Here is a 15,769-nt window from a genome sequence, read left to right as displayed (position 1 = left end):
CGTGCATCAAATTGGTACCATTTAATGTTATACAAGGACATTGAGTTCAACTGCATTTATATAAGGGTGAATTGGATATTGTAATTTGGCTGAATAATTATTTCTAAGAATATTAAATGTGTATTCTTGCTAATTAAATATTCATGGTGTTATTGTGCCTAAGTGATTGTCATTATTGCATGTTAATTTCCCTCAATTATTATAGCGACAAGTGAAGAGTAAATTATTCGATTGTTAATTTGGTAAATAGGTCATCACCTCAGGTAAATATACAGTCCTCTATAGGCTCCGGCACATTTTGGTCCTTCGAGCCGGATCTGAACTAGGTAGGATGTCCAAAGAGTTAGAGAGTCACACTCTTAGCCCCCCAACCCCTTCCCCTGAAGTACCAACACGCTCTTCCCGAGAGCGCCGATTACCAACCAAGCTAGCGGACTATCACCTGGGCACGCCAGACGAGAATGATAGCCCCAGCAGCGTACAGAGCAACACACAACAGACTAAGGGTGCTACTGTAGCACCAGGGCTTGAGCTGTTTACACAAGCTAGTCCACCATCCCCTCCCCCACTGCCAAGCGAAGAAGAGGATGCAGCAGGAGATGCCTGCTCGCCGACCGGCGAGGAGATGATTCCTCCCGATATTGTGGTTCCACCAGATGGGCCCAACCCCCTAAACTTCCAACCAGGAGAGTTCTTCACCGACTCCAATTCCCAAGGCAAACCTAGGAAATCTCATTCATCCCACAGCCGACAGGGCAGCGTCCGTAGCATCCGAACAGGTAGTTATCGTAGTCACCGATCAGAACGATCAAGCATTGCAAGTGCACTCTCAGAGAAGCTAATCCAGCAGATGATTGACACCCAGGAGCATCTGCGCCAGGATGGTCTCGCCAGAGAGGAGCGCCTGCGACAAGAAGCTCGCGCGGACAAGGAGCGCCTGCGACAAGAAGCCCGCGCTGACAAGGAGCGCTTAGAGAGACAAGCACAGATCACGGCGGAGGCACTACAAAAGGCGACTGCCCAGAACTTGGAACTCGCCAAGCTAGCGTTTGTCCGCCGATCAGAGCCCGAGCCCCCCGAACAGATATTAAGAACGCGCCCTAGGCCGGGTTCCCCGCACGACAGTGAGAAGAATAAGGAAGGGTTATGTACCACATGCCAAACCCCCCAGCGCGCCCCTGAGAATGAGCAACAGGAGCTCAACCAACGCCGAGGCTCTTTGCTAGATTGTCCAGTGCAATACACTCCGCCGCTTTCCCCCTCCACACCCTCGCAAGCAACCCGTCACAGTGCCCGGCAATATGACCCGCTCCCTCTTCATCCGCCCGGCTCAATCGTCCCTTTCTTCACCTTAGACGACAGGGAGAACTACAGGGAGATGCGTCTGAGCCTAGAGTACCTGTTAGGAGAACCACAGGCATATCACAGTGAGCAGCAGAAGTGGCTAACGCTCCATCTACACTGCAAGCTACCAATAGCTAAGAGATTGTGTTTCTCCCACGCCAAGTCCCTCACCCCCTACACCGACAGCATTCGTGAACTGGACCGTCGCTGGGGATGTCCATGGGACCACATCCTTGATGAGGTTGAGGCACTTGGAGAGTTAGGTGACATCAGAAGTGATGCAGCCCTGGACGACTATGCCCTCCGCATCCGTTCCCTTGTTACAATGCTGAAGCTACAAGGATCAACTGGAGCCAGGGAACTGAACACAGGCTCCACTGTTGAGCGCTTTATAAGGAAGCTTCCCCGACACAGAGAGGAGCGATTCAGACGGCGCCATGACCAGCTATACCCTGATCAGCCAGCAGCCAGCTTAGAGGAGCTGTCTGACTTTCTCCGAGGCGAGGTGAAGCACATCCGTCTCCCTAAGAAAGATGAGCAGAAGAACAACAGAAACGAACGGTCTGCTCGAGCCTTCAACAAGAGGGAAGGATCCGCCCGAGTGTTGACGACCATCCCAGAGGCTGAGACCAAAGAGAAGGACGTGCCCCAAAGGAAACCGGGTGGCACCCTGCAGGGCGATAAGAGACCTCCACCACCTTGCCCGTGTTGCTCGGAGTCGCACTGGCTTGACCGCTGTCCTGAGTTCAAGAAGAAGAACACTGATGAAAGGAAACAGTGGATCAAAGACAACAAGCGGTGTTGGAGATGCGCACGTGAACATATGGCCAAACAGTGCACACTGAAGAAGCCTTGCCGCATAAAGGAATGTGGTAGGACACACCTCACAGTCCTTCACGACATCAACACAAGAGAAGCTCAGCCAGAGACTGAGGAGTCCCCCCAAGACCCATCCATTGAGACTGAGGAGGGTCGCACCTACTACGTAGGCCCAGCGCGTGGCCACAACCCCCGAGTGTTACTCAAGATGGTGCCTGTTGTCCTACGCCATGACAGTAAAGAGATGTCAACCTATGCAATCATCGACGATGGTGCAGAGCACACCCTTCTCCTTAAGGAAGCAGCCATCGCTTTGGGACTTAAAGGCCTTCCTTATCAGATGAAGATCCTTACCGTCAGTCCTAAGCCCACCCAAGTCGCGGGTGAGAAAGTGTCCCTGGAAATCATGGCAAGGGGACGACCAGGAGAGGCGCACCCCTTGCGCAATGTGTTCACGGCCGCCGGATTGAGTCTTTCGAAATACGGATATCCTATGAAGGCGCTCAAGACGAGGTACCCCCATCTGTCGGAGTTGTGTCTTGATCAAGAAGAGGAAGTAGCACCAACTATCCTACTTGGGTCTGATTACGCGAAGCTGACCCTCCCAAGGCGCATTCTCCCGGGCCCGAATGGCTGTCCGTTTGCCCTGGACACCCCACTTGGCTGGACTCTTCAAGGCCCCATCCACCTCAAGAGCCACGAGACCAGCCACACCCGGACTCACTTCCTCGGAGTTGAACACGACGACGGTGTCCTTCTGGAGAACGTTCGTAAGTTATGGCAACTGGATGTTACTCCGTTTAAGAATGCAAAGCTGCACATGCGCTCCAAAGAAGATGAGATGGCCATAGCACTTCTGAATGAGAATACCCGTCGTGTAGAGATGCGTGGCGCCCTTCGCTATGCCACACCGCTACTGCGGAAGGAACCTATGCCAACCTTCCGCGTCTCACGTGAAGTGGCCATGCCCTGCTTGCGAAGCACAGAGAAGAGGCTGAGTAAGGACCCAGAATCAGCAGCTGCTTACGCCGAAGAAATGAGGAAGCTAATTGAGTCCGGATTGGTCAAGAAATTGGAACCTGCGGAGGAGGAAGCTACCGCCGAGTCTTGGTACCTCCCACATCATAACGTGAAACACAATGGCAAGAATCGAGTTGTATTCAACTGTAGCTTCCAGGTTCGCGAACAAAACCTAAACAAGCACCTGCTCCCTGGCCCGACGCTGACTCCTTCCCTGCTCGGAGTCATGATGCGCTTTCGCCAGGAGCAGACGGCGATCAGCGGTGACATTAGACGCATGTTCCACCAGGTCCTGTTGCTGGATGAGGATAAACCACTCATGAGGTTTGTGTGGCGAGAGAACCCCAGTGAGACTCCCTCGACCTACCAGTGGGAAGTGCTTCCATTCGGGACCACCTGCAGCCCATGCTGCGCCACATATGCTCTGCAGGCCCATGTGAAGGAGGGAGCTGTACCTGAAGGAGTAGCTGATGTAGTCCTGAACAGTTTTTACGTGGATAACTGTCTCCACAGCACTGAGACCCCAGAAGAGGCACGTCGCCTGATTTCCGATCTGCGTGCCCACCTGGCCACCGCTGGCTTTGATGTTTGCCAGTGGGCAAGCAATGACCCTGAAGTCTTGAGAGACCTCCCCGCCGAAGCAAAGTCTAACAGCAGCGAGACTTGGGTCACTCAGTCGAGTGACGATGTACATGAGATGACATTGGGCCTTCTGTGGAACTTCAAATCAGATAGACTGTGCTATCGGTGTAAAGAGATTGAGCCCCACCGTTATGTCACGATGCGTGCAATCTACCGAACCATGGCCAGCCAATACGACCCCCTCGGCTACATCAATCCATTCACCACCCGAGCAAAGATGCTAGTGAGGGAGCTGTGGACTGAGAAGAGGGGCTGGGATGACCCCCTCCCGGAGTCACTCGGAGCCAGGTGGTCCGAGTGGGAAGAGGAGCTCCCTGCTCTCAGAGAAATCAACTTCCCCAGACGCTACTTTCCCCCCGGTGTGTGCTGGAAGGATAGCCAAGTCTCCCTGCACATCTTCTGCGATGCCTCCGAGCTCGCCTATGGGGCAGTAGCTTACCTACGTGCGGTCGAGCCCAACGGCACAATCCATATGTCATTCGCCCTCGCTCGGAGCCGAGTCGCGCCAAAGAAGCTCCAATCAATTCCCCGTCTGGAACTATGCGCCGCAGTCAGTGGAGCACAGATGGGACGCCTGTTGCAGGAGGAGCTACACCTCAAGGAACACGAGGTGTCAATGTGGTCGGACTCGACCACAGTCATTCAGTGGATCCAGTCGACTTCATGCAAGTACAAGATCTTTGTGGGAACACGGGTCACCGAAATTCAGGACCTAGTTGGATCTACCTGCTGGCGGTACGTGGCAACAGATGTCAACCCAGCTGACGTTATCACCAGAGGTACGACTCTTTCACAACTTGCTCTGCCCAATCTCTTCCACCAAGGACCCGAGTATCTCACCAAGCCTGAGTCGGAGTGGCCCCGCCATCCCGATCTAAAGCCCACAGAAGTGGATGTGGAACTTAAGAAATCCATAGTTTGTCATCTCACGGGCCTCCGAGAACCAGCAGTTCCCGGCGGGCCAGACATTGATGACTGCAGAACAATCGAGGAGCTCCAAGAGCGGACCTTCCGCTCTCAGAGTCCAAACAAAGACAAAAAGACCCCCCTTACAGCGGATGACTATGCCGCCGCAGAGGTCATTGTGCTGCAGAAGGTGCAGCGAGAGGTCTTCCCCCAAGAAATGGCATGTTTGGAACGGAAGTTGCAGTTACCTCATGACAGCCGATTGAGACAGTTAGCCCCTGAGATGGATGAGAAGGGTCTCCTACGAGTTGGAGGTCGCCTACGCAGGGCCCAGGGTCTAACCGAGGATACTAAGCACCCCACCTTGCTGCCACAGAAGCACCCCGTAACTGACCTGGTGATCCGTCAACATGACACACGATTGCATCACCCTGGATCGGAGAGACTGTTTGCTGAGTTGAGAAGGCGGTATTGGATCCTCCGTGGCCGGGAGGCGGTACGTCGTTACCAGGGCAGGTGCACAGACTGCCGCAAGTTAAGAGCTAGGCCAGTTGTACCTATGATGTCTGACCTCCCTGTGGACCGTCTCCAGATCAACAAAGCACCCTTCCATCACACAGGGGTGGATTGCTTCGGGCCCTTCTCTGTCCGGGCTGAAGTCGGACGAGCGACAACCAAACGATGGGGCATCGTCTTCAAATGCCTCACCTCAAATGCAATCCATCTGGAAGTGTTGGCGGACCTCTCAGCCGCCAGTTTTCTGATGTCCTTCCGCCGTTTCACTGGGAGGAGAGGGCGTCCCCGCGTCCTCCTGTCCGACAACGGGACCAACTTCCATGGTGGGGAAGTTGAGTTGAAGAGGAATTATAAAGACATGACAGAGGAGCTGAAGAAACAACTCGCCCCCCTCCAAGTTGATTTTCGGTACAACCCTCCGAACGCCCCCCATTTCGGTGGAGTCTGGGAAAGGGAGGTCAAGTCAGTGAAAGCGGCTCTCAACTTCGCACTTGGAGGACAGGTTCCCAAAGCTGAAGTTTTCGCCACAGCATTGGTCGAAGTTGAAGCGATCCTGAACTCTAAACCGTTGGGGTACACGAGTAGTGACCTGGCTGACCTGGATCCCGTCACACCAAACTCCCTCCTCATGGGGCGGCCAGACACAGCTCTTCCCCTGGCCACCTATGGATCAACAGATGACATCAGTGATCGTACATGGAGGTACAGTCAGGCCATAGCTGACCAGTTCTGGAAGAGGTACACCTCCGAGTATCTTCCCAATATGCAATGCCGTCGCAAGTGGCAAAGAGAACGCAGTAACTTGGAGATTGGCACTCCCGTCATGATAGTGGATCCAGCGCTACCCAGAGCGCATTGGCTCCTGGGCAGAGTGAAGACAGTCATCAAGGGAAAGGATGGAAAAGTCCGCTCAGCTATGGTAGACACCGGCCATAGAACCTACCACCGACCAGTGGCCCGCCTAATCGAGCTCCCCCCGCACTCCGACCCTGCTCCTACTTGATAGCAAACCTTCATTTAAAACTGATTTCCTTCCCGTAAATCAGGGGGCGGCTGTGCTGAAGGTTTGCATGTTTATAGAATCACCCATTTGAGTTCTGATTAGGAAGGGAATATTTTCTGAATGAATGTTATTTGTTTTGGCTTTATGATATACACAGTTATATGATTAATAATTGTGCATCGTTTGACATTCTGCTGTATTGTTAATACTGTTTGCCTTTGATGTTGGTGTGGCGCATATGATGGACAATGTGCTGATTTGCCGGTCGCGGGATGTCTCGCGCGATCCCGATTGATGACTAGATAGATTGTACACTTGAAGAAAGGAAGTGTGCACTTGACGAGAAGAGAAGGAAGTGTGCGAGTCGCGGCAAGAAGTCAGTTGGAAATATCCGTTCTCATCGCCGAGAAGGATCCCTAACTCGAACGCCAGCAAAGTGGATCGGCGACGTTAACCCACGTCATCCAACGAACGAAGTGTCGCCTCAGAAAAGGAGGTTTCGGCGCGGAGGATTGTGCCGCCTTGTGTGTGGCGTCTCTGTCGGAGATCGAGCTAGCGAGCATCCGGGCTAGTTAGCTTCAGCGGGCTAAGTACAGCCATTCCCCTCGCGGCAGAGCCCCGTTGTACTCGGACAATTCACCCAAGCCTTTCCCTCGCCAGTGAGGATCGACCTTCGCCCCCCCCCCCCTCTCGGATTGAGGATCGACCGTCGCCGCCCCCCCCCCTCTCGGATTAAGACAATTCTCCGCTCGCACCGGCGCATTCTACCCCCCCCCCTCGAGAATTGCGCACTTGGATCTACCTTCTTCGCCGCGCATAGCTTGGAATACATCAAAGGGGAGGATTTCCACAACGTCAGCCTCCATTCATAAGCTCCACCAACCCGTGCATCAAATTGGTACCATTTAATGTTATACAAGGACATTGAGTTCAACTGCATTTATATAAGGGTGAATTGGATATTGTAATTTGGCTGAATAATTATTTCTAAGAATATTAAATGTGTATTCTTGCTAATTAAATATTCATGGTGTTATTGTGCCTAAGTGATTGTCATTATTGCATGTTAATTTCCCTCAATTATTATAGCGACAAGTGAAGAGTAAATTATTCGATTGTTAATTTGGTAAATAGGTCATCACCTCAGGTAAATATACAGTCCTCTATAGGCTCCGGCACATTTTGGTCCTTCGAGCCGGATCTGAACTAGGTAGGATGTCCAAAGAGTTAGAGAGTCACACTCTTAGCCCCCCAACCCCTTCCCCTGAAGTACCAACACGCTCTTCCCGAGAGCGCCGATTACCAACCAAGCTAGCGGACTATCACCTGGGCACGCCAGACGAGAATGATAGCCCCAGCAGCGTACAGAGCAACACACAACAGACTAAGGGTGCTACTGTAGCACCAGGGCTTGAGCTGTTTACACAAGCTAGTCCACCATCCCCTCCCCCACTGCCAAGCGAAGAAGAGGATGCAGCAGGAGATGCCTGCTCGCCGACCGGCGAGGAGATGATTCCTCCCGATATTGTGGTTCCACCAGATGGGCCCAACCCCCTAAACTTCCAACCAGGAGAGTTCTTCACCGACTCCAATTCCCAAGGCAAACCTAGGAAATCTCATTCATCCCACAGCCGACAGGGCAGCGTCCGTAGCATCCGAACAGGTAGTTATCGTAGTCACCGATCAGAACGATCAAGCATTGCAAGTGCACTCTCAGAGAAGCTAATCCAGCAGATGATTGACACCCAGGAGCATCTGCGCCAGGATGGTCTCGCCAGAGAGGAGCGCCTGCGACAAGAAGCTCGCGCGGACAAGGAGCGCCTGCGACAAGAAGCCCGCGCTGACAAGGAGCGCTTAGAGAGACAAGCACAGATCACGGCGGAGGCACTACAAAAGGCGACTGCCCAGAACTTGGAACTCGCCAAGCTAGCGTTTGTCCGCCGATCAGAGCCCGAGCCCCCCGAACAGATATTAAGAACGCGCCCTAGGCCGGGTTCCCCGCACGACAGTGAGAAGAATAAGGAAGGGTTATGTACCACATGCCAAACCCCCCAGCGCGCCCCTGAGAATGAGCAACAGGAGCTCAACCAACGCCGAGGCTCTTTGCTAGATTGTCCAGTGCAATACACTCCGCCGCTTTCCCCCTCCACACCCTCGCAAGCAACCCGTCACAGTGCCCGGCAATATGACCCGCTCCCTCTTCATCCGCCCGGCTCAATCGTCCCTTTCTTCACCTTAGACGACAGGGAGAACTACAGGGAGATGCGTCTGAGCCTAGAGTACCTGTTAGGAGAACCACAGGCATATCACAGTGAGCAGCAGAAGTGGCTAACGCTCCATCTACACTGCAAGCTACCAATAGCTAAGAGATTGTGTTTCTCCCACGCCAAGTCCCTCACCCCCTACACCGACAGCATTCGTGAACTGGACCGTCGCTGGGGATGTCCATGGGACCACATCCTTGATGAGGTTGAGGCACTTGGAGAGTTAGGTGACATCAGAAGTGATGCAGCCCTGGACGACTATGCCCTCCGCATCCGTTCCCTTGTTACAATGCTGAAGCTACAAGGATCAACTGGAGCCAGGGAACTGAACACAGGCTCCACTGTTGAGCGCTTTATAAGGAAGCTTCCCCGACACAGAGAGGAGCGATTCAGACGGCGCCATGACCAGCTATACCCTGATCAGCCAGCAGCCAGCTTAGAGGAGCTGTCTGACTTTCTCCGAGGCGAGGTGAAGCACATCCGTCTCCCTAAGAAAGATGAGCAGAAGAACAACAGAAACGAACGGTCTGCTCGAGCCTTCAACAAGAGGGAAGGATCCGCCCGAGTGTTGACGACCATCCCAGAGGCTGAGACCAAAGAGAAGGACGTGCCCCAAAGGAAACCGGGTGGCACCCTGCAGGGCGATAAGAGACCTCCACCACCTTGCCCGTGTTGCTCGGAGTCGCACTGGCTTGACCGCTGTCCTGAGTTCAAGAAGAAGAACACTGATGAAAGGAAACAGTGGATCAAAGACAACAAGCGGTGTTGGAGATGCGCACGTGAACATATGGCCAAACAGTGCACACTGAAGAAGCCTTGCCGCATAAAGGAATGTGGTAGGACACACCTCACAGTCCTTCACGACATCAACACAAGAGAAGCTCAGCCAGAGACTGAGGAGTCCCCCCAAGACCCATCCATTGAGACTGAGGAGGGTCGCACCTACTACGTAGGCCCAGCGCGTGGCCACAACCCCCGAGTGTTACTCAAGATGGTGCCTGTTGTCCTACGCCATGACAGTAAAGAGATGTCAACCTATGCAATCATCGACGATGGTGCAGAGCACACCCTTCTCCTTAAGGAAGCAGCCATCGCTTTGGGACTTAAAGGCCTTCCTTATCAGATGAAGATCCTTACCGTCAGTCCTAAGCCCACCCAAGTCGCGGGTGAGAAAGTGTCCCTGGAAATCATGGCAAGGGGACGACCAGGAGAGGCGCACCCCTTGCGCAATGTGTTCACGGCCGCCGGATTGAGTCTTTCGAAATACGGATATCCTATGAAGGCGCTCAAGACGAGGTACCCCCATCTGTCGGAGTTGTGTCTTGATCAAGAAGAGGAAGTAGCACCAACTATCCTACTTGGGTCTGATTACGCGAAGCTGACCCTCCCAAGGCGCATTCTCCCGGGCCCGAATGGCTGTCCGTTTGCCCTGGACACCCCACTTGGCTGGACTCTTCAAGGCCCCATCCACCTCAAGAGCCACGAGACCAGCCACACCCGGACTCACTTCCTCGGAGTTGAACACGACGACGGTGTCCTTCTGGAGAACGTTCGTAAGTTATGGCAACTGGATGTTACTCCGTTTAAGAATGCAAAGCTGCACATGCGCTCCAAAGAAGATGAGATGGCCATAGCACTTCTGAATGAGAATACCCGTCGTGTAGAGATGCGTGGCGCCCTTCGCTATGCCACACCGCTACTGCGGAAGGAACCTATGCCAACCTTCCGCGTCTCACGTGAAGTGGCCATGCCCTGCTTGCGAAGCACAGAGAAGAGGCTGAGTAAGGACCCAGAATCAGCAGCTGCTTACGCCGAAGAAATGAGGAAGCTAATTGAGTCCGGATTGGTCAAGAAATTGGAACCTGCGGAGGAGGAAGCTACCGCCGAGTCTTGGTACCTCCCACATCATAACGTGAAACACAATGGCAAGAATCGAGTTGTATTCAACTGTAGCTTCCAGGTTCGCGAACAAAACCTAAACAAGCACCTGCTCCCTGGCCCGACGCTGACTCCTTCCCTGCTCGGAGTCATGATGCGCTTTCGCCAGGAGCAGACGGCGATCAGCGGTGACATTAGACGCATGTTCCACCAGGTCCTGTTGCTGGATGAGGATAAACCACTCATGAGGTTTGTGTGGCGAGAGAACCCCAGTGAGACTCCCTCGACCTACCAGTGGGAAGTGCTTCCATTCGGGACCACCTGCAGCCCATGCTGCGCCACATATGCTCTGCAGGCCCATGTGAAGGAGGGAGCTGTACCTGAAGGAGTAGCTGATGTAGTCCTGAACAGTTTTTACGTGGATAACTGTCTCCACAGCACTGAGACCCCAGAAGAGGCACGTCGCCTGATTTCCGATCTGCGTGCCCACCTGGCCACCGCTGGCTTTGATGTTTGCCAGTGGGCAAGCAATGACCCTGAAGTCTTGAGAGACCTCCCCGCCGAAGCAAAGTCTAACAGCAGCGAGACTTGGGTCACTCAGTCGAGTGACGATGTACATGAGATGACATTGGGCCTTCTGTGGAACTTCAAATCAGATAGACTGTGCTATCGGTGTAAAGAGATTGAGCCCCACCGTTATGTCACGATGCGTGCAATCTACCGAACCATGGCCAGCCAATACGACCCCCTCGGCTACATCAATCCATTCACCACCCGAGCAAAGATGCTAGTGAGGGAGCTGTGGACTGAGAAGAGGGGCTGGGATGACCCCCTCCCGGAGTCACTCGGAGCCAGGTGGTCCGAGTGGGAAGAGGAGCTCCCTGCTCTCAGAGAAATCAACTTCCCCAGACGCTACTTTCCCCCCGGTGTGTGCTGGAAGGATAGCCAAGTCTCCCTGCACATCTTCTGCGATGCCTCCGAGCTCGCCTATGGGGCAGTAGCTTACCTACGTGCGGTCGAGCCCAACGGCACAATCCATATGTCATTCGCCCTCGCTCGGAGCCGAGTCGCGCCAAAGAAGCTCCAATCAATTCCCCGTCTGGAACTATGCGCCGCAGTCAGTGGAGCACAGATGGGACGCCTGTTGCAGGAGGAGCTACACCTCAAGGAACACGAGGTGTCAATGTGGTCGGACTCGACCACAGTCATTCAGTGGATCCAGTCGACTTCATGCAAGTACAAGATCTTTGTGGGAACACGGGTCACCGAAATTCAGGACCTAGTTGGATCTACCTGCTGGCGGTACGTGGCAACAGATGTCAACCCAGCTGACGTTATCACCAGAGGTACGACTCTTTCACAACTTGCTCTGCCCAATCTCTTCCACCAAGGACCCGAGTATCTCACCAAGCCTGAGTCGGAGTGGCCCCGCCATCCCGATCTAAAGCCCACAGAAGTGGATGTGGAACTTAAGAAATCCATAGTTTGTCATCTCACGGGCCTCCGAGAACCAGCAGTTCCCGGCGGGCCAGACATTGATGACTGCAGAACAATCGAGGAGCTCCAAGAGCGGACCTTCCGCTCTCAGAGTCCAAACAAAGACAAAAAGACCCCCCTTACAGCGGATGACTATGCCGCCGCAGAGGTCATTGTGCTGCAGAAGGTGCAGCGAGAGGTCTTCCCCCAAGAAATGGCATGTTTGGAACGGAAGTTGCAGTTACCTCATGACAGCCGATTGAGACAGTTAGCCCCTGAGATGGATGAGAAGGGTCTCCTACGAGTTGGAGGTCGCCTACGCAGGGCCCAGGGTCTAACCGAGGATACTAAGCACCCCACCTTGCTGCCACAGAAGCACCCCGTAACTGACCTGGTGATCCGTCAACATGACACACGATTGCATCACCCTGGATCGGAGAGACTGTTTGCTGAGTTGAGAAGGCGGTATTGGATCCTCCGTGGCCGGGAGGCGGTACGTCGTTACCAGGGCAGGTGCACAGACTGCCGCAAGTTAAGAGCTAGGCCAGTTGTACCTATGATGTCTGACCTCCCTGTGGACCGTCTCCAGATCAACAAAGCACCCTTCCATCACACAGGGGTGGATTGCTTCGGGCCCTTCTCTGTCCGGGCTGAAGTCGGACGAGCGACAACCAAACGATGGGGCATCGTCTTCAAATGCCTCACCTCAAATGCAATCCATCTGGAAGTGTTGGCGGACCTCTCAGCCGCCAGTTTTCTGATGTCCTTCCGCCGTTTCACTGGGAGGAGAGGGCGTCCCCGCGTCCTCCTGTCCGACAACGGGACCAACTTCCATGGTGGGGAAGTTGAGTTGAAGAGGAATTATAAAGACATGACAGAGGAGCTGAAGAAACAACTCGCCCCCCTCCAAGTTGATTTTCGGTACAACCCTCCGAACGCCCCCCATTTCGGTGGAGTCTGGGAAAGGGAGGTCAAGTCAGTGAAAGCGGCTCTCAACTTCGCACTTGGAGGACAGGTTCCCAAAGCTGAAGTTTTCGCCACAGCATTGGTCGAAGTTGAAGCGATCCTGAACTCTAAACCGTTGGGGTACACGAGTAGTGACCTGGCTGACCTGGATCCCGTCACACCAAACTCCCTCCTCATGGGGCGGCCAGACACAGCTCTTCCCCTGGCCACCTATGGATCAACAGATGACATCAGTGATCGTACATGGAGGTACAGTCAGGCCATAGCTGACCAGTTCTGGAAGAGGTACACCTCCGAGTATCTTCCCAATATGCAATGCCGTCGCAAGTGGCAAAGAGAACGCAGTAACTTGGAGATTGGCACTCCCGTCATGATAGTGGATCCAGCGCTACCCAGAGCGCATTGGCTCCTGGGCAGAGTGAAGACAGTCATCAAGGGAAAGGATGGAAAAGTCCGCTCAGCTATGGTAGACACCGGCCATAGAACCTACCACCGACCAGTGGCCCGCCTAATCGAGCTCCCCCCGCACTCCGACCCTGCTCCTACTTGATAGCAAACCTTCATTTAAAACTGATTTCCTTCCCGTAAATCAGGGGGCGGCTGTGCTGAAGGTTTGCATGTTTATAGAATCACCCATTTGAGTTCTGATTAGGAAGGGAATATTTTCTGAATGAATGTTATTTGTTTTGGCTTTATGATATACACAGTTATATGATTAATAATTGTGCATCGTTTGACATTCTGCTGTATTGTTAATACTGTTTGCCTTTGATGTTGGTGTGGCGCATATGATGGACAATGTGCTGATTTGCCGGTCGCGGGATGTCTCGCGCGATCCCGATTGATGACTAGATAGATTGTACACTTGAAGAAAGGAAGTGTGCACTTGACGAGAAGAGAAGGAAGTGTGCGAGTCGCGGCAAGAAGTCAGTTGGAAATATCCGTTCTCATCGCCGAGAAGGATCCCTAACTCGAACGCCAGCAAAGTGGATCGGCGACGTTAACCCACGTCATCCAACGAACGAAGTGTCGCCTCAGAAAAGGAGGTTTCGGCGCGGAGGATTGTGCCGCCTTGTGTGTGGCGTCTCTGTCGGAGATCGAGCTAGCGAGCATCCGGGCTAGTTAGCTTCAGCGGGCTAAGTACAGCCATTCCCCTCGCGGCAGAGCCCCGTTGTACTCGGACAATTCACCCAAGCCTTTCCCTCGCCAGTGAGGATCGACCTTCGCCCCCCCCCCCCTCTCGGATTGAGGATCGACCGTCGCCGCCCCCCCCCCTCTCGGATTAAGACAATTCTCCGCTCGCACCGGCGCATTCTACCCCCCCCCCTCGAGAATTGCGCACTTGGATCTACCTTCTTCGCCGCGCATAGCTTGGAATACATCAAAGGTGAGGATTTCCACAACGTCAGCCTCCATTCATGAGCTCCACCAACCCGTGCATCAAATTGGTACCATTTAATGTTATACAAGGACATTGAGTTCAACTGCATTTATATAAGGGTGAATTGGATATTGTAATTTGGCTGAATAATTATTTCTAAGAATATTAAATGTGTATTCTTGCTAATTAAATATTCATGGTGTTATTGTGCCTAAGTGATTGTCATTATTGCATGTTAATTTCCCTCAATTATTATAGCGACAAGTGAAGAGTAAATTATTCGATTGTTAATTTGGTAAATAGGTCATCACCTCAGGTAAATATACAGTCCTCTATAGGCTCCGGCACATTCTGGGTGTCCTCCCACTTTTTTTTCTCTCTCTTGTGAAATGACCCATTCCTCCCTCCAGATACCTTTCGATGGCGAGGAGGTTAGACGAGCTCTGATCGCTGTCCATAACTTTGCTGTTCCTCAGATAAAGGTGCTCTTCTCATTTCACCCCCATCAACCTTTCCGGTGCATCCTTCTTGCCTAGCTTTCAAGTCGTGTGGATAAACTCAAGATTGGGTCACTATTATGACAAATGCGCCAAATTGTGACATCGCGGTTCGGCTCACAGTTACATTTTCCATCGCTCAAATTCGACATGATCAACAAAACTATTGAGGATCGAAAATCCCGGTTAGACTATAATGTCACACACACACATCGAACCATGAAAAATATCCTCTCTGAATTAGATCGGTCAAGGAGGGACGGCTGAGCTCCCTCCCCTCGAAGGACCAACAGACTCCGAGCGAGGCCCAATTATCCCTGTTCCATTGGGGATCCGACCTGTTCTGAGTCGCTACCGCATCGAGGTGGGATTGATTTCACATCTTGGATTCTATTTCAACATATTACGAGATTGCTTCCATCCGCTCCAGGTCTTGTTTTGGGGCTTAAGGGACCTAAAGAGGGTCAACCTGGCCCAGGTGGATCGTCCTCGCGTGGACATCGAGTGTGCTGGGAGAGGCGTTCAGTCCGTCCTCATTCAGAACTACAAGAAGAACCCAAATTTCAGCACTTTGGTCAAATGGTTTGAGGTGGTGAGTAAAAATGTTTTTTTTTTTCGAAGAAAACAAAAATGATTAAAAAAAAAGGTTTTGTTTTTATGTCTTCATCAGGACCTCCCTGAAAACGAGCTCCTCCATCCTCCACTCAACATCCGCGTGGTGGACTGCAGGGCATTCGGTCGCTACACCCTCGTTGGTTCCCACGCCGTCACGTGTCTGAGGCGCTTCCTCTACTGCGCTCCCGACAAGACGTCCAGTAACTGGGGCAGTGCAGGTACTAACGTTATACACGCAACAAAAATATTTGTTTCTGTTCTTACTTTTAACATCTTATTTGAAAAAATATGGAAACTAAAACAGAGCCCTGGGGAACACCCTTGTTCTTTTCCTGACATCACAAAGGATTTTTATATTTATTTTGAACAAACTTTGATTTCACTGCTTACTGTGGGCTTTTGGGCTTCGTAATGTTTCATGGTTTCATCTTTTTTCTCTCTC

General features: G+C 52.6%; 1 protein-coding gene across 12 annotated transcripts in view; it reads left to right on the top strand.

Moving 5' to 3' along the window:
* LOC148316410 (otoferlin-like) overlaps positions 1 to 15,769 on the top strand; it is a 79,306-nt gene that overhangs the window by 55,737 nt on the left and 7,800 nt on the right. For 9 of the 12 annotated variants that reach the window (XM_088286440.1, XM_088286439.1, XM_088286437.1 and 6 more), the window contains 4 exons: positions 14,626 to 14,697; positions 14,957 to 15,076; positions 15,143 to 15,304; positions 15,383 to 15,545. In XM_088286440.1, the coding sequence (XP_088142566.1) occupies positions 14,626 to 14,697; positions 14,957 to 15,076; positions 15,143 to 15,304; positions 15,383 to 15,545 (517 nt within the window). The remainder of the gene's footprint in view (positions 1 to 14,625; positions 14,698 to 14,956; positions 15,077 to 15,142; positions 15,305 to 15,382; positions 15,546 to 15,769) is intronic. The other 3 variants (XM_088286444.1, XM_088286441.1, XM_088286443.1) reach the window with 1 other exon arrangement.

Source organism: Idiotropiscis lumnitzeri, chromosome 21, assembly GCF_059441095.1.
Source record: "Idiotropiscis lumnitzeri isolate Australia: NSW breed Sydney's pygmy pipehorse chromosome 21, RoL_Ilum_1.0, whole genome shotgun sequence".
NCBI classification, from domain to species: domain Eukaryota; kingdom Metazoa; phylum Chordata; class Actinopteri; order Syngnathiformes; family Syngnathidae; genus Idiotropiscis; species Idiotropiscis lumnitzeri.
The sequence above is the reverse complement of the archived record's forward strand: the minus strand, read 5'-3'. Positions and strand labels throughout refer to the sequence as shown.